Here is a 22,646-nt window from a genome sequence, read left to right on the forward strand (position 1 = left end):
GTTTCTCCCCATGCTTAGCCTCAATGCTAACAATTACTCATCCAGGACTTTTTGCACAGTTGGTCATAGTGATTTTTATGCAATAGCTGTAGCACCTGGAGTAGAGGGAAGCATGTACCTGCCTGTTTTGTCAGGCAGAAATGTGTGTTTGGTGTGGCTGTGTTTTTAACCTCCATTCTAATCGGTCACTTAGCTACACAAACAAACAGAGCCAGAGAATGGGCTGCACTCTGTTCAACAGAGTCAGTAAAGGGGCCAGTCTGGTGTTTCCTTACAGCTACAACCAAGACTGTGGGAATGCAAAATAAAGGCAGGCATTTATCTGTGTTCAACTCTCCAGCCCCTCTACACATTAAAGATTTTGGGGAACCAATCTGTTTGGAGGACAGAATAAAAACATAATTGAGCTGGAATGTGTACCACCCATTATCTGTATCACGTGGTGAGTGAGTGGTACAGCTGTAAGAGGAAAATGAATGTGAGATATTGACAGCTTGCTTTTGGAGTTTAGTCAGCTCTGAATAGATGCCAATACAATGCAGAGCTTATCAATGAAGTCCTAGTATTCTGAGTGTGGGAGACATCAGAACAAGGACAAAAAGGTCTTTTACCCAGAAGTCATGCTAAAGACTATTAGGGGAAAAAAGCATGTTTTGACCAGATGAGTGCATTGATGACAGCTGGTCTTGATTAGATGGAAGATCTGTCTAACCTAGAATTCCACTTCTGACAGTAGTCAGTGATGGATGCTAGAGAAAGAATATGGTAATGCTCCCCCAAAATGCCCTTCTGCATCTGGCAGTCAGCAATTAAGCCTTTGGTGAACCACAGGAAGGATCTGGACCCCATATTTAATAGTTTGTTTCAAGTATTCCTGAAGTGATATGATTGCTTTTTAACACAGTTGCACTTTCAGCCTCCAAAGTCTCCTATGGCACTGCCTTCCAGGCACAACTGAATTCCATTCTGTGAGGGAGTAGTTCTTTCTGTTGTAGAGCTGACAGCTGAAATTGGTGCCCCATAACTCTTTTGTTTGGGGCACAGTGACTACCAGTTGCTAATGACCATTGTAGCTGTGTGTAAGGGGAAGGTTTTAGTGGTTTTGTTCTTCATTTTGCCTACTTTCTGAGCTGAAAGTATTTCACTAAATAATCTCCCCATGTCTGAGTGTGACCCTGCCCTCCTATGATAGTCCTTGCCTATCAGCCTCCTTTCCTGGCTCTACTGCAGCGTCTGTGAAATGGGAGTAAGAGTATTTAAATCTTGACCATTGTCTTATGCAGTGTTATAGGATGCTTCTTGCTCCTGTCTCTATTTTCTAATATGCCTTGTGTTTGCCCTCTTGGTTGCTGCTGAGCTTTTTCCTTCACTGAGCTGTTCACACTACCTCCAAGATGTCTTTTGACAGCTAAACTAAATCCTGTCACTGGAAACACAGGGGTTGTTTTTCCTGTGTAATGCAGTTATGGATATTAAATTGCATCAGGTGTTGCTTATTCAAATTAGCATCATGGAATACTTCTGAAGCTCAGTCCACTTGACAGCCCAATTAACTGTCTAATTAAAAGATTTTTGTACAATCACAGAAATTTACCAGTTCAGTTCTTTTTTTTTTTTCAGAGATGATTTAGAATTGAGCAGATCAGGTCCAAGCACAATCTATGGATTTAATCTGGAGTTTTCTTGTCTTTTGTTGCTAAAGCTTCTTATCCCATCCAGCTCAGTCTCCTTAACACCCTTGAGTAAAACCCTTGCAGCAGAGATCTGTCCTGCAACCTGCAGGAGGGGAAGGGGGAAAGACAGGTTTAGGTTTTATTGCACAAACTTAACTTTTCATGGTTTTATTCCCTGAGAAAAAAGAAAAGAAAGAATAGACCTCTAAGATGAAGGGCTGGAATCCTATTTAGATTGTCACTTATTTAACACTTACCAAGCAAAGCAATATTTGAGATGAAATGTGTAGCTCTCCAGGTAAAAGTGATTCATCCCACTGTGGGAAACACTTCTTCTATAAAAGCAGGTTTGCAGCTAAAATTGACTATAAATTGCTCCAGTGAGGTCTTTGGTTTCTCAGGTGAGTCACAATTTTCCTCCTCACCTGTTTTCCCAGGTGGTGAGTGGCTCCTGGCTGCCACCCTTCCCTCACCAGCACAGATCCCACTCATCTGTCACACATGTCCAACCCAGACCAGCATACCACTCCTCTCCTGCTCCACAGATGGTCCTCTCAGATTACATTTGTGAGAAGAGCACCATTCCTCACAAGTCCACAAGCCTCAGGACAAGCAGCACAGCACCAGCTATGACTGGACAAAGCCTGGCTTATTTTTAACAGCACAGCCCTCATCAGTGTCAGGGCTGGGTGGGTGTCCTGAAGCTGAATGCACAAAAGCAGCTGAAGCATCTCCCTGGGAGCTGGGTACTCCAAGAGTCACCTAGTGGGAATGAGGAGAGCGAGCCAGCACTGACACACAGAGAGAAGTGAACATTATTTTTCTTAGGAAAGCACTCTGCAGCAGTGGCACTGAGGGTGTTCACCCTTGCCTGGGACTGCAGCCACCAGCAGCATCACCATATTCATGATCTAAAGGCTGTTGAATGCTAGGAATGTAAGAGGTCAGTGTGGCCCAGGGCCAGGACTCAGCCCACTGCTGGCCCTGCGAAAAACACACTTCACGGTCGGTTTGTTGGACAGAGAACCAGAAGGGGGGAGGATCTGGGGCTCCAAGAGACACTGCCTGCACAACTGAATGCCACTGCTTTGTGGGAAGGGTGTGGAGACACAGTTGTTTCCTGTGCATGGAAGATTTGCAGAGAGATACATCTCTGCTGTTCAAATTTATTTCATTGTGGTGTCCTGGCTCTGTTAATGAGCCGGGACTTTATGTCACACGTGGCCTGTATGATCTGTCAGGAACTGGGCACAGCTCCAAGTAATCAGGAGAGTCTTAGGACACCCCCTTGGTTAGCAGGGGAGGCAGTTGTGCTTTAAGTGCTACAAGATGAAACAAGGAGGCTGATCATTTCTGTGTCAGAAGACTTTGCATGAAATAGAACAAGACATATATAAATGTCTTTATTTCTCATTTGTATTTCTTTATCCCCAACCCTTCTCCCCTCAGTCATAAAGTATTTTTAGTTTGAATGTGGCCAGAGGAGATCTGGAATAGGTGATGGAAGGCCACAAGAGAAACAACACAACAGGTCTTGTGTGTAAAGAGGCCATTAGGGTAAGGTATAAAAAAATAGGCAAAGGTATAAAATAATAGCTTGAAATTGGTGACATCAAGCACAGAGAAAAACACAAACAAGAATGTAGCAGCTGTGAAAGAAAACCAAAATGTCAAAACCAACCAACCAACCAAACCCACCCCTGCACTCCAATAAAACCCCCAACCCCAAACTCAACAACCTTTGGAGAGAGAGCAGTTAGAGAAAGTGACTTTCATCTGTTAGATTGCTGCTGCCTTTAGCCATAGCTGGGGCTGCAAGTGACAAAACCTGCTTTGTTTCCACTGATCACATCTCTTGCGAAATCTCAACACCGTACCATGTCAGGGCCAGCTCAGACTAGGAGGAATTGAGAGGACTCTTTACTAAATTCAGTGGTCACAAGGGTGGAACTATGAGAGACAGTACTTATCAAGATGAAATATTGATCCTAATGTAGTATGCAGAAAGTGATTGTAATAATGAGGAAAAACAGCTTGATCATCCCATCCAAAGATGAAATGGTTTTTCTGGGAGACTGGAATATTTTCAACAGCTATCTAATACTTTATGATTTCTGGTAAAATGGATTTATTTTTGAGTAATCAATCATCTCTGAAAACACTTCGGTTATTCTGGAAGATAGTGACTTTTATTTGGAAAGCAAGATCACTTGGGTGCAAACTGGGACAATATTCTGCAACTGTTCAAGGCAGCTTTTCTAAGCAACTTCCCTAAGCAGGCAAGAAAGCAAGAGAGCTGCAGCTGGGAGAGCACCTACACTGAGTACATTCTGTACAGAAATCACTGAAATGACAGCATTTGCAATTTAGCTTCTCAGGAATAAAATAGAGTTTACCATAGACTTCAGTTTGTCTAGCTCAGTAATCAATCTGCAGTCCTTCTACTTAAATTAGATTATTTATAGTTTTCTTGTACATTCTCTCCTGATTTTTGAGATGGGAGAAGATGATTTGAAAACACTCTTAATAAAGAGCAGCAGCAAACCAAGCTATGAGCCCCTGCAAGGGAAGACGCTTTGTTAATTAGAAGTGTTTTAAACATAAAAGATTATTATGGACTTCATGGTGTAATTAAAAATGTGTCATAAGAAATTACCTTTAGGACTTTAAAGGGCTTCTTAGATGTCTGAGATTTCTCTGGGTCTATAATAGACTGACTACACACATCATTAAGCTACTGTTTTCTTAAATAGAGTTGTTGTCTGAGGATCTAAGCTTTTTCTTTTTTTTTTTTTTAATGCATGACAATCAGAAGCAACCTGTTATAATAATTACATTACATAAACTACCCCCCCAATCTATACTTAATGCATGCTAATTATTAAAGCAGACTTTTTAGAAAACTGTTGGTCAATCAATTTTTTATATTGCAACTGCATAAAATGCATTATCCTGATTCTAGAGTTTATTAAGACATACTTTATTTCTGGTGTTACATCTTATTAGTTGTTTTGTTTTATGAAACTACTAACAGTACTATTTTAAAGTTCTTTTTCCAGTGATAATTGCTATTTATTAATAAATATTCCTAATTAAAACACATTAGGAATGGGGCCTACTATGAACTATTCGGACTGATGGGTGACCTTAGAAAGAGAACATGCCTGAGACTGAGCTTAGTAAAGTGAAAATATGAACTTTGTCTCGCATATGACTGTATTTTATTCCTCCAAACATTGCTGTGAAAAGCCATTCAGAAATCACTCCAAAAGATTTGTTTCCAATTTCACTGGCCACCATCAGCACCTTGGGGTTTTTTCTTATTTTTACTTCCAGTGTTTTGTGCTTGTGGTATGTTCAATTTTGTTTAAATTGTGGTAAGTTAAATTTTGCTGTCTGCCATACAACCACCAGCTGATCTCTCAAATCATCCCCATAGTAAATGTGGGGAGAAAATAAGATGAAATAATCTGTGGGTCAAGATAAAGACAGGGGGACCCCTCATCAATTGCTGACATCAGCAAAACAGACAGAACTCAGGAAAGATCAATTTAATTTCAGAAAAAAATAGAGTAAGATGGTGACAAACAAAGGCAAAACAAAAACACCTTGCTGAAACTCTGCTTTCTTCTAAAGCTAAATTTTACCCCTTAATTCCCAGCTCTTCTCTCCCTGTCCCCAAGCAGTGTAGAGGAATGGGGGCCATGGTCACTCCCCATCCATTCTTTTGTGTTGTTCCTTCCCGTGAAAAATGCGTATTTTATGATTGGCTTTTCGCAAATATTAAAATGAATATTATATGTGTTGTGTTAGAAAGTAATGCTGTATTAATTCTCTTAAGTAGTGTGTTATATATAGCTTTATGTTATAACAAAATGTTAAAATAGAAACTATGCTATGTAGGATACTTTTTTTAAAGAAAAGACTTGCAGCGAGATAGCAGCCACAGGACATGTAAATCTTTCAGAGAAAAAGAATTTATTGCCCTCTTATCAGAAGAAACGAACTTCTTCCCACCTCGAAGACGCTGTTAGGATTCAGAGGAAGAAGCCGATGATGACCAGACAGAATCCTTTGTTTGAATGGAATTATGCATCATGTACAAGGTGTATGAATATGCAATGGGCTATTGTTTTTAAGGGTTAATCCTCTGCCCAGAAAAAGGTACCAGGATGTCCTTAACTCTTTGTTTCTATTGTCTCATATTGTCCTAATTCAAATTGTCCAAACTACTATTACTCTAATTGTATTACTATTTTTATAACCATTTTATTACTATTAAACTTTTGAAATTTTAAAAACCAAGTGATTGGTGTTTTTCACGCTTCCTCCTCCGTGGGCCCTTCCCGCAGGGTACAATCCTTCAGAGCCTGCTGCAGTGGCTGCATGTGGAGCAGGCTGCTCCAGAGCAGGTCCCTCGCTGGCCACAGCTCTACCAGAACACTTCCTCATCCGTGGGCTCCCCATGGCTGCAGATTCTCCAAGGCATGGCCCCTGCTCTGGGAGGAGGAGGGGGTCCATGGGTGGATGTTTTCTCCAGCATGTTCCTCCCACAGGCTGCAGGGAAAGCTCTGTCTGGCACGTGTAGCGCTTCCTCACACTTCTTTTCCGACCTTGATGTCTGCAGGTTAATCTCCCACATGTTTTTCAGTCCTTTCTCACAGCTGCTGCCCAGCATTTTTTACCTTTTCTTAAATGTTTCCACAGGGACACCAGCAGCTTGTCTGAGGGTCTCAGCTTTGGGCAATGGTGGGTTCCTTTCAGAGCCAGAGGGAAGGAGCTCTGAATGACACAGGGACAACCCCCACAGCATCCCTCTGATTCCCAGTGCCAAAGCCATGCCACTGAACCAAACACAGCTCTGATCCGTGCCTTCCCACAGCAAGAAACCAGAGGGGCACTGCTCCACTAGTCAAGCTCTGCAAACTGTCCCTTGAGCTAAATCCAAGATGTATTTGTTAGATAGAAAGATCAACAGACAAATCACACTTGCATTCTAACCCCCCTCAAATTTAAATTAATCCTGAACTAGACACATATGATATTTCACTAAACTAACTTAATTTTTTCCCTGCAGTCAAATGTCTACTACTCTATCTCTAGGTAAATGACTGCAGAGAGGTTCTGTCAGGTAAAATATATTAAGAGGTCCTTGATCCTGACAGTGTTTGGTGAGCTCCAGAGATCACTGAACCCTTCTATCTCCTCTGCTCAGTATTCTGTAGTCTTTTGCAACTTTTGTAAAAGATGGAGGAAAGCAAACCTTTTGTATGAAAGGAAACACAGTTTGCACAGTTTCTCTGAGGCCAGAAAGTGAGTCAGCAGCAGGGAGTTAGAGTTCAGAGCCACAAAATTGTATCCAGTTACTTCACTGCCACAGTCCAGCATTTGGAAACAGTTTGTGCCAGGCCATAGATTCATTAATATTAATGATTATTTCAGGAATAAGTTATTCTGGAAATGAATAGAGACAACATCCATAGCCACTATGTTATTTATTAATGAATGATGTTCCTTAAAATTGTCACCACACAGCAGAAAATATTCTCATCACTGAATGCAATTTTCACCCATCTCAGTTTTCACAGCAAGTTAAATACTGAGATTAAAAATTGTGATGTAGGAAAATGCTGTATTTTCCCTTAGCAAAACAACAATCCTTACACTTCAAAATATCTTAGCTACATATTTGTCAATGAGAAAGCAGTGATAAACTCTAAGCCCCACAAGGACACTTGCTAATACATAACTAAAGTGGTATGTTAAGCACAATAAGACCTCTAATAAGCCTTGGGGCATCAAGTCAAAAATATGCCTTGTACTTTGGTTTTAAACCTTTTTTTACTTTTAACTAAGTAGCTTGTACCTTTAGTCCAAGTGTGATTTCAGGGAAGAAGCACACTGAAATGACTGAGAATTATATTTCTGCCAGTTAGGTATTATCATATGAGGTTTTTTTCAAGTTTAAAATTCAGAAACACCAACATTTCCAAAACTGTTAATACCTACCTCTCTGCACACTTCACTGGAAAAAAAAAAATATTGCAGTTCAAAGTCCAGTATTCCTGCTTTTATCTTCCCTCCTTCGTAGGGAAGGGATTCGTAATGTTCCCTACAGCATATTCCAAATGATCTAAGGAATTTAGACCCTGGCTTTTCCTCTCTCCCTGGACAGAAAGGCTTTCTCCTGAAAGAATTGGAAGGTGTAAGAAAACTTCCAGGGGTTTATGAAAGGAAGGAAATGAAGTAATGATAAACTGCACACAGATGAAAGCTACTAGATTCTTCATTCTGGTAGAGAAGAAAGCAACTTTGCTCTGTTTGCAGAACACGAGCAGTGCCTGAGTCAACAAGATCTCTTACTTCAGTGAAAATTCCTTTTTTGGTCACCAGAGAGTAGGACTTGGTGCATTGTCAGTAAGTGATGCAAAGCAACAGGCAAAAAGGGTCAGTGCAAACAGGGAGGCAGCAAATGTGTTCCACACCTTCTGCACATCACTGCTCCCAGCCTTGTCTGCAACAGCAACAGGTGCAGGTTAACTCAGTTTATGGGAAACAAAACTAAAGCTAAAAATGCCAAGTGGCAAAATCTAGCTGCTTCTCCACATTCCTGCAGTAAAAAGCCCCCATGTTTTCAGTTTTTCTGTGTCTTGCTAGATAATGCACAGCACTGGTATATAGTTTTCTAAAAGGTAGGTAATGCCAAAGTTTTTCTGTGCTGCATACAATATACAGCTGAAGTAAAAGCTATTCTTCTGAAGCATGCTACTTAAAAAAAAAAAAAAAAAAAAATCAAACTGGCTCCAACTCACAGAATGACAAACAACTCCTCCAGTTTGACTCAAAGCCAGAACTTTATTTCCAGAAAGAAGCTGGTACAGTAGAAAATATCACCTCCAAATACTAAGCCTGTGAAAGATCCAGATTCAGAAGCAATGAAACAATTTTAGACAACTTCCAGGACACTCCTCCCATTTTGAGAAAATATCAAAGCTGAGCTACTTTAATTCAAAATGCAAACAGCTGAACAGAGGGAATTGCTCCAAGATGGAGACTGCTGCACACAGGAACTTCAGCAGCTTAAGTTTTAAGTGTTAAGCTGTTGAAGGAGCAGCTGCTTAAAAATATTGTACACTCATAGCAGGTTAGCTTTTCAGATCACTGCTGGACTCCCAGATAGTGCCACTGTAAATTGTGGTGTGTTAGTCTTGTAACAATTGCCTGTGGCTAGAGAAAGCTGGAATTTGGGATCTGCACTGTTCAGACATGCACAAACTTTTGTACTACAGATATTGAAGAAGCAATTCAAACAAAGCAACAATGAGCTATTCAGGTTGTTTTACATTCTTTTATTGCTGGTTCTCCCAGCATAGGAAACATAAATACTCACAGAAGCATTTAAGAGAATTTGCTTTCAAGAGGTATGCTTGTTTTAATAGGATAAGTGGCCCTTAAAAGCTGAAAAAATTAATTACTGTGTCCTTGTAAAGTCAGTTAAATGCAATTCCTTGACAGGGAAATAAAGACTTTGGCCAGCTATTAACATGGCAACAATCATTTATGCAGGGGGTGTCAAGAAAAATACAGATAAAACAAAGAGGTTATATCAAAATGGAAGCTTTCTCATTACTCCCAGAATAGTTTATTGTTTTCTTCTGAAGGACACCTGACAGTGCTGCAAACTCCAGACATTTTCTCCTGTGAGAAATTAGGAAAGAACAAGTCCTCCCCTTATCTGGAGAAGTATGCCCTCTGCCTCCTCCAGCAAATGCTCAGAAGTAGATGGGAAACAATAGGAATTAGGGAAAAAAACAAAGCTTTTCTTGGCTGTCTATTTTTTTGTAATACCATCACTTTAGAGATGAGCAGAGACCAACCAAAAATTGTATCCATCAGTCCCTTTAACACTTGGGTTTAGGCTGCCTTTCCTCTCAACAGTGATCTGAAAGATGCAGCTCCAACTGGCATAGCCACACTCATAGTGGGAAGGAAAAAATAAGCACCTGAAGGTGAGGTTTGCAGCTAAAAGCAAGAGCAATTTTCCCATCTATCAGTGACCTCTGAAGTGAACAGACCCAGCTAAGAGGTCAGAATAGACACCACCAGCCATGACACTTCATCTTTCCCACCTTTCTGCTTCTCTTTTAGCAGATCAGGTCGGTGCAGTTGGTGCACAGAGTTAATGGATTCCTGTCTCAGAGGCATGGCAAGAACTGTGGGGTCCAGATTGGTCTTTTCCCTTTTGCTTTCACTGATTTCCCTGTCCCACTTGTTCTCTCTGCACCAGAGCTTCTCTTACTAGGTGACACCCACTGTCAGGACAGACACATTTCCTGCATCTGATGTCCCCTTAACAGCTTCAGCCTTCCTGAAGTTCTTCACATGCAAGCAAACAAAAACCTCAAAAGCTACACCTGTGAACAACCAAAATTGGGCTTTTTTTTTCCACCACCACCATGGGTCTGCATTTTGACACAAGATACTTAATGGTTCTTGTTCTCAATTTTTCACACTGTTGAGGAAAAGCTTACTGAAAGCTGGGCATAGCAACAGTTCAATAAACTGCAGGAAGCATTACTTTGTCCTCTAATACAGCTTGTCTTGGGAGATCATAATACCACAAACACTCACTTTAGAGCACACATGTATGTTATGCAAGACTAGACAGTGTCCTGCTGCTCTCCCCTGAACCCAAGGGCAACAAAACATCCAGCACCTCTTACATGTACCTCGGGCCCAACTTGACACCCAGTGTCATCCTGTAACAGTAAAAACTGCAGTGTGGTGGTTTAAACCCTGAAAAAGCTTCAGCAGGCTGTTTATAAGCCATGTTCATGGCAGATTATTCAATGCTCAGGCAGAACTGGGCATCGGATTCATTAAGAAAATGTATCAGGTTCTTCCACAGTGTGAGCTGTAATAACCTGAACATCCTGAAGATTTGGAAAAAAAATATAAAGAACGATAATGAAAAGGTTTTATTTGTTTCAAGGGAACTTCAGAAGGCTAAATTTTAACCTTCTGCTTAGGGGTTGAACAATCTCCAATTAGACTTCATGAGAAGAGTCAGTCACTGAAGTAAGACTGAAGTTGCTTGGTTCCATTGTCAGCAGGAGTAAATAGGTGCACTTCACCTCAATGTCAGCTTCACACTAACGCCAGCACTGTTAAGGATTAAAGCTAACAAATAAACAAACAAACCCTACAGTCCCCATGCCCTCACCTTACAGCCCAGTCTGTTCAGAATGCAAGTAGATAGCCATGAAAAACAAACAACAACAGCAGAACACCAAAACAAACAAAAATATCCACACAAAATCCCTAATGTCCTGATTGGTGCAAAAAATATTCCATGGTTACAAAGCACTAAAGTTTCCAAGTATACTTATTCCTAATTTTGAATTTCTGGGACAAAACCCTGCCCCCTCTCTCCTTCTGCCAGATTCTCAGCCATTAGGCATCCATCTTTTTGTGGTGTTCAGAGCCTGTGGACATCCTACACTTCATGACTAAGGCCTACAAGCACTCCCAAACAGGAAAAATGTTAGTTCACATTAGGGCACATCCCCCTGCTATAACATTGTTACAACCAGAGCTGGGTAGGGGAAGGGCTTTGAGCAAAAGGATTCGACATCAGGAGCGCAGCTGCGGTCACTATTCCCGCCTGGATCTCACGCACATGTCTTCTTCATCATATTCACCCATCAACTGCAACATGTATGTTCCAGAATAGAGCAGAAACTGTCCAGTTATTTGTGCTGCATGGGACATTAGCTGAAGCACTTTCCTGGAAGAAAAGTAATTTGTTTAAGATAAAAAAAAAATCCCCAGCAAGATTACATTACCCCTTTCCACCCACACTGTGATGAGTTAATATATTTAAAAAACCCTCTTATTCCTTTTCACTTCTGAGGAGAGGGTCATTTTTGTTACTTCTTTAGAGAAAATCCTCAATGGACAGGAAACTATTGACATGTTGGCAGGACCAGAAATCACATTCAGCAAAGCAGACTGACATCCTGCTAGATGCTTACAGGCCTTCTGCAAAGCCATCACTCAAACCATCCCACAGTACCACAGAAAACAACTTGGATTGTTGTTTGATTTGTTGCCTGGGAGCAGCATTCCTGCAGCATAAACTCACCTCATGTCTCACCTTTGTCATTCACTAATACAACCGTGTGTGTATCTGCAAGCCACAGACTAAACCTGATTAGAGCAGAAGCTGAACCATCACATTACAGTGGGTACTCAACAGCAAAAGAGGTGAAGCAGGAAAATTACTGCTGGCCAAGCTGCAAGCTTTAAGAATTCTCAGTTCACAGCTACTTTATTTCTACAAACTTGATAAAATCGGCATTCAAGTATATAGTGCTGTGTAAGAAACAGTACAGATCCATAAGATAACACCAGGCAAGCATCAGAGGTTGACAATGTAAACTGTGGATCTTCACAGGGAAAGAGGAAGTCATATTTGATTGGTCATTTATTCAATTTAGTTGTAACTGCATCTTCCATTCTGCAAGAAACAGCAGGGACACAAGTACTGAGAGCTACATTTGAGTCTCATTCCCCAGAAGTTAGGAGGGCACTCAAGTATGATGCTGAGGCATTAGGAAGCAGTACAAAAAAACTGGAACCATTCCAAGACTGGAATGGGATCAGTTTCTGAAGATTCAGAAACCAGAGCAGTCTCTCATCTGAAAAAAAAAAAAAAAAAAAGATTTTCTGAATTCTTGTCTAAGAAAACATGCAGCTGTGAACCCTCTGCTTCTATTCACATGTCCTTTGAGCTTAAGCAGAGAAGGAAAAAATCTTCTTCCTACAAATTAATTTTCAACCCCACTGTCATGAAAGGTCTGCAGTTGAAACCCAATGCCTCAGCATAGCAGGATACCCTGTGCTTAGAGCCTGCGAAGCCTTTACAGAACACTGTACCCTTATTCATGCTTCCCACACGTGCCACTGCAGCCTGTTCTTCCTCCAGCGACAGAAGAGGCCAAGGAGCTTTGCAGTTGCAAAGAAAGCTGCACCTGGTGCTGGGCTTTGAGCAGCTGCAGTGTGTCACTTGCACACAGGAGCAGTTGCCACTTAAGCCACTGAGCAAGTTATTTGCTGAAGGGGACATTTGATCCTTCAGTGGGACACTACAGGGAAACACCACCAGGGGAAATGCACTAATCAGACCTGGCAGGCTTCCAGCCCCTCCCAGCATGAACAGCTGCAGCATTTTTCAGTCCTTTCCCTCCACACTCCGCATGTGGGCTCGGGCAGAGGGCATCAGAGTTGGCAATCTGCAACTCATTAGCAGAGGGACTGCACCAGGATCCTGACATCCTGTCTCTGATTTCAACAGCAAGTTGAGACAGGCCATGCCACTGTTGTGTTCAAGGGTACCCAAGGTTATGTCTTCTGTCACCCTGATCTTTGCTAGCAGACTGCCACCCCACCCTGGCAGTGACACTTCCCTTCCAGCTCAACCCTGCAGCATAACAGAGCTTCCAGAAGAACTCCACAGCTACTCCAGCTGCTTGCCAGCATCGCTCCTTTCTCACCAGCTGCCCTGTCTTGGCAGGGAGGCAGAATTGTCACTTCAAACTCTCCTTAGCAGCACAAGTTCCAGTGCTGATACTCAGTTCCATAGCAGGCAGGCAGAGATCAGAGTTTGTTTTGGCTCCAGAGAGTTTGACAAACATAAGAGCTGGAGGAATGCAGATGTCCAAGGGCAAACCTCTGCTTTGAAGAAACCCTAAGGAAATCTGTGTTACAGGTGGGTGTAGCACGTAGCTGGATAATCACTCCATGCTGACCAGAGAGGAGTCTTGTCTCCAGCCACACCAGCTGTAGCCTGAAAGCTTAAGGACCACCCAAGTAGAGTGGAGAAGTCAGTGAGACTGAAGGACAGGGAAGATCAGCATTACAGCACTAATCAGCATACCTGCATCAGGAGAGGAAGGACTGCTTAAAGACTGCTTCATCTAAAGGCCACATGTCACTCAGGACAAGTCAAAACATCACTGATGACATAGACATCTGTCAGGTCTGGTCCTCAAGTAATAAAATGCAGCACACAATTGTGTCTCAACCAGAAATCAAAGTCAGGCAGAGAAACTTGGGGTTGCAGCTTAAACAGCTGTCAAAGCACAGCACCTCTGGGAAGGGGTCTGAACTCAGGAGTCTCCTTGAGCCAGGGCAGAACATAGCTGATCTTGACAAGGCACCAACTTTCAACTCATTGCTGAAAACAGTGAACTGGACAGGTATTATTTTGCCCTGAATAAGACAACTTTTCCCAACAGGCAGATCTACCAAACTCACAGCCCACAGCAGGTCAGTCCTGCAGGAGACAGTGGTCCTTGACAGGCTCCCTTCACAAGCCTAGAGACCACACCAGCTGGCTCAAGAACAGTGATACCACAGTTTTACTACAGATGACAAATCCACATTAGGAGAGCAGAGAGTCATCTCTCTTCCATTTTCCTTTGCCTCCATGTAGCTCTAGTGGTGAATCTGGCAAACAGGAGCTGCATTGTCTGAGCAAGCTTTAAGACCCCTAACATTAGATCTCAAATTCCTTTCATTTCATCCCCTTGAAGTCTCCTCTTCAAAGAGCTTCTCTCCCCAGCCTCCTGCATTCTTCAGACAAAGAAGTCAAGGAAACATGAGGAAACTCTCTCAGCAGAACAAAGAAACCCTACTTACACCCTTTCAGTAAATACAAGCTGATAAGAGCTTTGCCTCTGAGGAAATTTAGGATTCAATCATAAAAAGCCAAAGAAGTTTTTTTATCAGCCAGCTATGCATGCACCTTACAAAGGGTCAGCATATTGACCAATAGGTAAGAAATAAAAAGACTGATTTTATCAACACACCTGCTTCACAGAGCCAATGGCAAACACAGATTTTTACATTAGCTCTTGCCCAGCAGTGGAAACACACTCACCGTAATACACTTTTAGCTCCCATGCATTTGATGTCGTATGAGATAGAGTAGATCTCATAGAAGGTTGCCTTGATGTTCAAGCAGCCAATAAAATCCTTAGGGTTCAGTTTGTAGAGATCAAATGTGATGTTAGCTACTCCCATTTTCTTCTTTTTTCTCACAGAGACAACTCCATTTTTTGTCTGATTTAAAAAGAGAGAGACAGTTTGTACCACGACACAGGAAACTGCAGCAAGACAATTGTTAACTGTGCAGATCTTCAGAAGCACCTTTGCTTGCTCCAGTCTCTGGGCTAGTTCTTTGTCAATTCTAAACTAGAATTAAAAGCATTAGCACACAGAGAAGGAGGTCTGTAGATCATGTATTATTTTTCAAGTCCTGAACAGGCTTCTGAAGTTTTTCAAACAGACACTAAAATTCTAGAGTAACAAAGCACCTCCTGAATATTTATTTTCTGTAGTAGGGCTTCTTCAGAGTACACTGAAGACACAGGTAATACCACTGGACCATCTTCCTGCCATTCATTTATCCTGGTACATTCTGGCTTCTCTCTGAGGCAGCGAGGTTAGGCCACCAAATAAGCAGGATGACACCAGGTCCTTCTGCTTAGTCAGGAACACAATACTGATGAGCACTCTTGGAGACAGCTACAAAGATGACATCTGTGAAAAGTCAGGGACTCATTTCAAAATCTGGCTCACAGCATCCCTTTCTTCCTATTAAAAAGAAAAACAGGGAGGGAACCACTGCTGATCAGGCCAAGGGTTTAATAATGAGATTTTAAGAGGAAAAGCAAAGGAGAGGGAGCATAGAAAGTCATCTTCCACCTTAAATGCACCCTCTTTTACTGAGAGCAGCCCTTGTCTGCTGCGGGGGTGTGCTTCAGGAAAGGAAAATCAAAAAGCAAATAGCAAAGAGAACCCATATCCACAGAGACATCTAGTGGATACACGGGATCCTCTGCTCAGCACATTCCACTCAAGGTTAACGACCTGGCAGCTGCCAGGCTGTTTTCTGCAGGCTAAATGAAGCAATGAAGTTGTGCAAGACTGGGCCTTTTTGTACTTGACACCCCAGCCCTCAGACAGTGTCCTGATAAGTCAGACAAAGTTAAACACAGCAGTACATCATTAGCCAGCAATTTTATGCCTGTTTTACTTTGATAACCTCCAAGCTCCAGCCACAGGGTCCCCTATCAACAACAGCTCTGGACATGTAGGAGCAGTTGGTGTGCTTGGAAGCATCTCCCCACACCCCATTAGCACCAGAATATTTGGATAAAGCAGGACAGGGCTGGTGCTACACCCCAGGTGATTGGTGAAGCTGTGACAATCCCTCTGTTGTCACTCAGCACATTCTGCAGAGGGGCTGCCTCCAAACTTGTGCTGCTGCAATGCCAGACAGGAGACAGGGGAAAGGAGCAAGGTGGAGTCACACCCTGGCTGCAACTCCTTTTCTGCCCCTGGAGCCCTTGCCCCAGGTGCAGAGCTTGAAAAACCAGTGAGGTATTGGGGGGAAAAATGTAGAAGCTGCCCACACTGCAGCAGGAGGCTGGGAAAACAGGACCACATGATTGAGCTGTATGTGTGCAGGTACAAAAATTGTGTCCCTGACTATAGCCAGCTCTGCAGCTGGTAGAAAATATTCTGATGCCAGCTTTTCAGCAACAACCATCTCATGGAAAAACAGCTAGGAGCTTGACTCTATGTTATTAATGTACAGATGACTATTTCCCCATAAAAGAACAAATCAAATTCTGAATTAATATGATTAGAAGGCTAAAGCAAACCAGTTTTAATAGTTCTTAAAATCCTTAGGCATGAAGATGAATATTAGGTTCTGATGCCAACTTCTTGCTATTTGCAAAATCCAACAAGGCATTTTTCTAACTATCATTAACTATTACTGCCTTCAGATGGCAGAACTTGCTTTGTATTACTTTATTTGAGCATTTTTACAGTCTAAATCTTTCAAAGACACTGTATTTTTTTAACTTCAGAGTCAAAGCCCTAATTTTCTTCATGTTACAAAAAGTCTCAAATATTTCTGAGCTTCTCCAAAAGCAGGGTATTTGTCCTGTAAGTCTTTTCAGTTGTAATGTTTTACTTCAATTCCTGATGGATTTTGCCAACAGATCTATGTCCAAACAAGGGACAATAAGAAATAGGAACTTGATTTTTCATCCAGGAAGGCTCAACAAGGAGTTTACACCGTACCTCTGCAGAGGAATTTTTCTTCCTCTTCTCCCCTCTTTCCAACAGTTTCAGCAGCCACAAACATTCTTCCATCCATTTCTACTCACATGAGGGAGAAGCAGTAAACACTTACTGGTGTCCATTTCTGTCCATTTTCTAGAACCATGAAGTGGGTATTGTCATCCAGGGACTTGAAGAACTCTTCTGTGTCCACAACTGTGCCATCTTCTTCCAAAACCAGAGTAACTATTCCAGCAGTTATAACAAAGGCATCCAAAGTCTGAAAAAAAAAAAAAAACCCAGGAGATTTTAGCATTCTAAAGAATCATTTCATATTGAGACTCACTTATCTGAAATACTTCCCTAGTGATGTTTGTTTGGTTTTTTTCCTTGTTTTTTAGAAGAACAAGAGTCTGTGGGCTGTCTTTCTGGGATACTGTATTTCCCTGTGAGCCTCATTCAGTCAGAGTGGGACTGTTTGCTGTACCTTGCTGAGGAGCTCTTGCAGGCTGCTTGCGACAATTCCCTTCCGGCTGCTGCGGGAGGCGTTGGACACACGGAAAGGGCGCCCTGCAGGCATGAGAGGAGGGAACAGGGTCTGTTTGGTTACTGCTCCTACAGACGCTCCCATGGATATGAAAGATCTAAGACAAATAAAAATTCAGAGTTACAAAAGCAGTCGTGTCAAGTACTGCAAGAAGGAGGAAGACTGTTGACATAATCACATTATACAAGTAATTCACAGATCACATTAAGACCCTTGGAGCCTAATTTCAAAACTAAATACTGCAGTGCCCTACAGATATGGTATCTCTGCACTCTCTCTTGCCTGTGACATTTGGAAAGATTTTTAAAATGAATACAATTTCAAGCAGACACCTCTAGCTCAGCTGACGTCAAGGTTGCAATCATAGTGAAGCTGATGGGCTGTAAAACTGAATTGAAAAGGCAGCAGCTCTTACTGCTTTCAGTTACTTAGCTCATTCTCTTCATTTACAAGATAAACACTCAGGGAGATACATAATTAGTCAAAAGCAGTCTTGTGTGTTAAGATATGGGTTTGTTTTAGGAAGTCTGAACATATTACCCATATTGAAAGCACCCCTTGGCAGAATGTATGCAGAGCTTTGTGATACAGCTACACTTGACTTCGAAGAGTCAAGGCACTGGTTTGTAAATTATATCTGCAGCCTATAAAACTCCATCTGGTTTTGATAAGAAGAAAATAAGTGGCTTGTATCAGAAGGAGTTAAATGCAATCAAAGTTAATATCCAAGTACATAAATACATAGTCTGGGAGCAGGCTGCCAGCAAGGCTGGAAGAATTAAAACACTTTTAGAAAGAGATTTAAATTTTTTCTGGGCAATTGCATATTTACCTTTGGTAAACCAAGCACATAACACCAGTAACAGCCTACTCCCAACACCCATGTACAGATCTGCTCTCATCTACACCTAGTGACAATTTTTTCTGCCAAATGATAATGGCTAAGTCAATACTCAGCCTGCCAGAATTGGCATTTTCCCCTACACCTGGGAAGGGCTGATAGCTAAGTCTTTCAAAGGGAGGCAATATTTTGTCTCCCACACTCCTGGACTTTACCCTCTGTATATACCTTTGGCTCCTTCATGCTGAATTGCTCAGGGGTGGGAAAGGGATGCATCCCCACTTTGTTCTCCCACATAGGTGTAAAAAGTCAACTTTATGTAGTAAAACCTATTCTCAGAGACTTTCACTGAGGATAGAGTGAACTGCCAGCCTTTCTCTGCAACCAGAGAGTACATACAGGACTTCATAGAACAACATACAAGGAGATGGTATAAAGTTACCTGACTTAGAATGTCCCAGTCACATCTTTTGTGCAAATCCTCACCAACCGTGCAGAATAAATATCTTTTCCACACCTCTTATCTGGTCTATAAGCATCTTTTTCGAATGCACAGAATGTCATTTTTGTGCCTGACCAGATTCAGATTTCAGCAAATAATTGGTTTACTGATCCAATTCTGAACCACTCTTCTGGGCTATCACCTTTCCTCTAAACAATAAGTTTACACCTTCCACAAAAACTCCTTAGCATTATTGGAGCTTTAATTCTTTTAAAGGAGGAGAACATTCAGCAGTTTCCTTCCAGCTCATGCTCTTTGTTGCTAGTCCTGGCTAGAGAGTGGCTCTCACCATTTGCCATTTACACACACATGGCTGATGGAAACCTCTGTCCTCCCTATGACAAAGCTGGAGAGCAAGAGCAGCAGCCTAACTTTCAGGAAACAAGCTGTTTTATATTAAAGAGCTAATGAGCCCTTTTCCTCCTGGAAAAGGGAGAGGGCCAGGGATGTGGACATGGAGACAGGAGCACTGACAAGGGCACTGAAGCTCCACAGAAGGGAAGCCTGCTAGGACAGGCCCTGTTTGCCAATCTCTCTGCTGACTAAGTTAATGGGCCCCAATGACCCCACTGGTCGTGGGCAGCTCACATTCTGAATCACTGAGTCTCTCCTGCAGGAAGGAAGCCTGCTCATCTACTTAGGGGCTGGTGACACCACTTCACAGGGCACCCTGATGGCAAAAAGTGCAGCACTGGGCTTTCAAGAGCTTTCACAGCTGATTACACCTCATTGCCTCTCACAAATTTGAAAATTTGCATGTAGAATAGCAACCTGAGTGATATCCCTGTGAGCACTCCAATTTTTTTTTTTTTTTTTGGTTTTGTTTTGTTTTGTGAGAACAGTCAATATCAGTCCCATTAAAAAGTTCGCTTTCCCACTCCTTAAGCCAAGCTGTCATTCACAAAAGACAAAGCATAAGGGTAACAGCCAAAACATACGCTGACAAAGAATGAGAAATGTTAGGGATACAGCCCGTGGGCAGGACTTGAGCCAACAGGGCTCACCCCAGCCAACTCTACAAGCTGTACTTCGAAGCTCTGAGCAGAAGTTCCCCAAGGAGTCAGGATCAGCCACCCCACACTTCTGCCTAGTTCTATCTAAAGTCAGAGCAATAAAAACAAACAGATAAATAAACCAGGGCTTACATTATTGCCACCAGTCACTGAACAGGAACGATCTGAAGAAGTTATTTAACAGTGGTGAAATTTCACCTACATATTGATAAAACCTGTCAATATCATCTTTAAACCAAGCCTGCTTATGAACAAGTTAGTCTGGGCTCCAGGGCAGGCTGAGATTTCAGCTAATGAGGAGACACAAAGAGGATGATGAAAAGCAGCAAGATAAACAGAGTGTGAACCCTTCCATTTCTGGGCCTATTGCTGAAAGCTTGTTTTTATTTTGTGTGCCACTCTCCTTCCTAGATCATAGGATTAAACAGGCCAGCCTACATTCAGAGCTCTTAGAAAGATCCATTCTTGCTGTAGTGGTCCTCAAAACAAAGTCAAACCAATTCCTGATACAGGGAACTCCTCTCCTAGACTGGAGTTACCAAAAATAATTTCCTATCAAAAGCTAATCAAGCTAAGTCATGAAACAAGTGGTGGAAATGAGCTAAGGTGCAGTTGCTTTTACTAGAAAGTTGAGTGACACGTTAAATACAGACAAATCACTATTGTTTAATCAATCTTTAAAGCCAAAACGTTCAAGTCCTAGGTGTTCTCTAAAAGAAGAAGGAATCTCACATCTGCTGAAAATACAAAATTATTTTATACTTGAAAGATCAAATACCTTCAAACCCTAGCATCTTATCCAGTTTGTTTTGGATAGCTACAACCTGCTGGAGAGGGCTTTACAAATGCCGCCACAAGCATTCACTCCAGTGTCAAATCGGGTGGGAGAGATGAATGAATTCTTTATGAGGACACGGGGATTAAAAGCCTGCCTTGAGCCCTGCACACATATTTCACTCTTTATCTTTGTTTGCAATATGTCCCATATGTTTGTCTAAGAATGTGGTGCAATGGTCTTCAGCCTCTCTCAGAAAAACCAACGTTGCACAACACGCTCCAGGATACGGCACGGATTGATTTTTAGGTTAGGGTTCACTGGCAGTGACAGCAGCAGCAACAGCCAGGCAAAGCAACAGAAAACAAAAAACCCAAAACAAAATAGAAAAAGGTTGGGAATTAGTCAGGACACTCGGGGTTCAACCAGGTGGCAGCGTGGTTCTCCTGCTCAAACACGAACTGTGGAGCCGCCACAAGCGCGGCGGCAGCGGATGGGTTTCCGAGCAGCGCACAGCGCTGTAGCTCCCCGGACGCGACGGGCTCGGTGACAGCATCACCGGGCTTGTGGTCAGCAGCCTCGGGTGCCGAGAGGCCGCTACGCCTCAAAGGCATGTAGGACTCCTGCCTGTGCTTCCCTCAGCAGGGCTTCAGCCGCCTCGCAGGGCTGCGACACCGTCCTGACCTGTTTCTCCCACGCAGCGTCCATCGGGGTTAATCCCCCACCAGCCCCGCCCGCCCCGGCTGCCCTCTCACAGCGCCCTCTGGAACCGAGCGAGGGCCGCCCTGCCCCGGGGACCTCCGGCAGCCGGAGCCGAGAGAGGGCTGCCCAGCCCCGGGCACCCCCGGCAGCCGGAGCCACCAGCCGGCATGGAGAAGGAAGGGCATGGAGAAGGGGCGGGAGCGTGCCCGCACTCACCGCAGCAGCGATCCCACGCAATCCCGTGCCACCTCCATGGCCTGCCCGAGCGCGGGGCAGCGCCGGTCACGGTGCTTAAGTGCAGCGGGCGGGGCTCCTCCTCCGGCCCTGGCCCCTCCCTGCCCGCCTTCCCCGGCGGCACCGGGAGCCGTGCCCCGGGACAGGGAGCACGGTCGGGACAGCCCCGGCGGGCCTCAGCGCCTGTCCGCTGTCCCAGGGATGCAGCAGCAGGTGGCAGGGAGAGCGCTTTGGGAAGGGATGTTTCTTCAGGAAGCCCTGTGGTTTATCTCGGAAAGGAGAGGAAAGGTTTTGTTCAGCGTGTGTGTGGGATGCGTTCTACGCGTTAGCTACTTACAGCTCATGTAACAGTGGAAGCCAATCTCATTTGCGGCCGCCCGGCATTAGAGCAAATCAACAGATTAAGTGTCTCAGCTTCTGATTTTAGGGCCTGTGAATAAGCTTAGAGCTCGGATTATTGTATACAGTAGTGGAGGTATTTACTGTTACTCCTGCGGGCAGGGGAGCAGTGGCTTCTGTTTACTACATAGGAACAAAGGCAGTGTTTCCTGTTCACATGGACACAAGTCCTTCACAGTCCTTTTGGGCTCTGGAACCAGGCTCTGTTGCCTACAGCTGTCCAGCAATTATTGAACAGGAAAAATAGAGCCAGGAGCATCAGGACCTGCCTCAGGTAACAGCCTGACCTAGGGCCGGGATCTGCACAGGAAACCTTGCCATTGCTGATCAGGGCATGGCTCCAGAAGCCCTTGTCACCAGCACTCAGGTTACCCCTAGGGTCAGGAATAATCGGTTACTTGGTTGCCTGAATTGCTTTTCCTGTTTAGGGTAGAAAGGACCACTCAAGATACCTCTTACAGTCCAGGTATTTTTTGCAGGCAGTCTGACATCAGCTAGATGTCTTCTTCAGTCCTCAGCATTTGGGACCTTCACCAGCTATTAAGAATTCAACTTTTTTGGTCCAGGGCAAATTGCTTTCTTGGATGGCATCTCCTCTCCAGCCTGATGAAACAAATAGCTTCTTTCTTCAGAGCACACTCTAGACCAAGAAACTTCCCCCTGGGAAGCTAAGGCCAGACTTTTATCTCTTCCTCCTCAAGCTGCTTAGGTCTTGCAAGTGTCGTAGGGATCCTTCTCATATGTTAACCCCTTCCCCCCCTGTTTCCTATAGCATTTAGTTTTGTTACTCTTCTGCAGCTAGTCCCTGACAACATGTCAGAG

General features: G+C 43.3%; 1 protein-coding gene across 2 annotated transcripts; it reads right to left on the minus strand.

The window, feature by feature from the left end:
- Positions 1-10,628: 10,628 nt before the first annotated feature.
- On the minus strand, positions 10,629-21,530 carry CIDEA (cell death inducing DFFA like effector a). 2 transcript variants are annotated; one of them, XM_018908652.3, is made up of 6 exons: positions 21,408-21,530; positions 17,299-17,455; positions 16,945-17,091; positions 14,617-14,798; positions 11,303-11,460; positions 10,629-10,825 (listed from the first exon to the last, which is right to left on the minus strand). In XM_018908652.3, the coding sequence occupies exons 1-5, from the start codon at positions 21,443-21,445 to the stop codon at positions 11,328-11,330; spliced, it is 657 nt and encodes a 218-aa protein (XP_018764197.1). In that variant the 5' UTR covers positions 21,446-21,530; the 3' UTR covers positions 10,629-10,825; positions 11,303-11,327. The 2 variants fall into 2 exon arrangements, with proteins under 2 accessions (XP_018764197.1, XP_009100230.1); XM_009101982.4 differs by having other exon boundaries at positions 10,629-11,460.
- Positions 21,531-22,646: the final 1,116 nt, after the last annotated feature.

The sequence above is a fragment of the Serinus canaria genome, chromosome 2, assembly GCF_022539315.1.
Source record: "Serinus canaria isolate serCan28SL12 chromosome 2, serCan2020, whole genome shotgun sequence".
Classification (NCBI taxonomy): Eukaryota; Metazoa; Chordata; class Aves; order Passeriformes; family Fringillidae; genus Serinus; species Serinus canaria.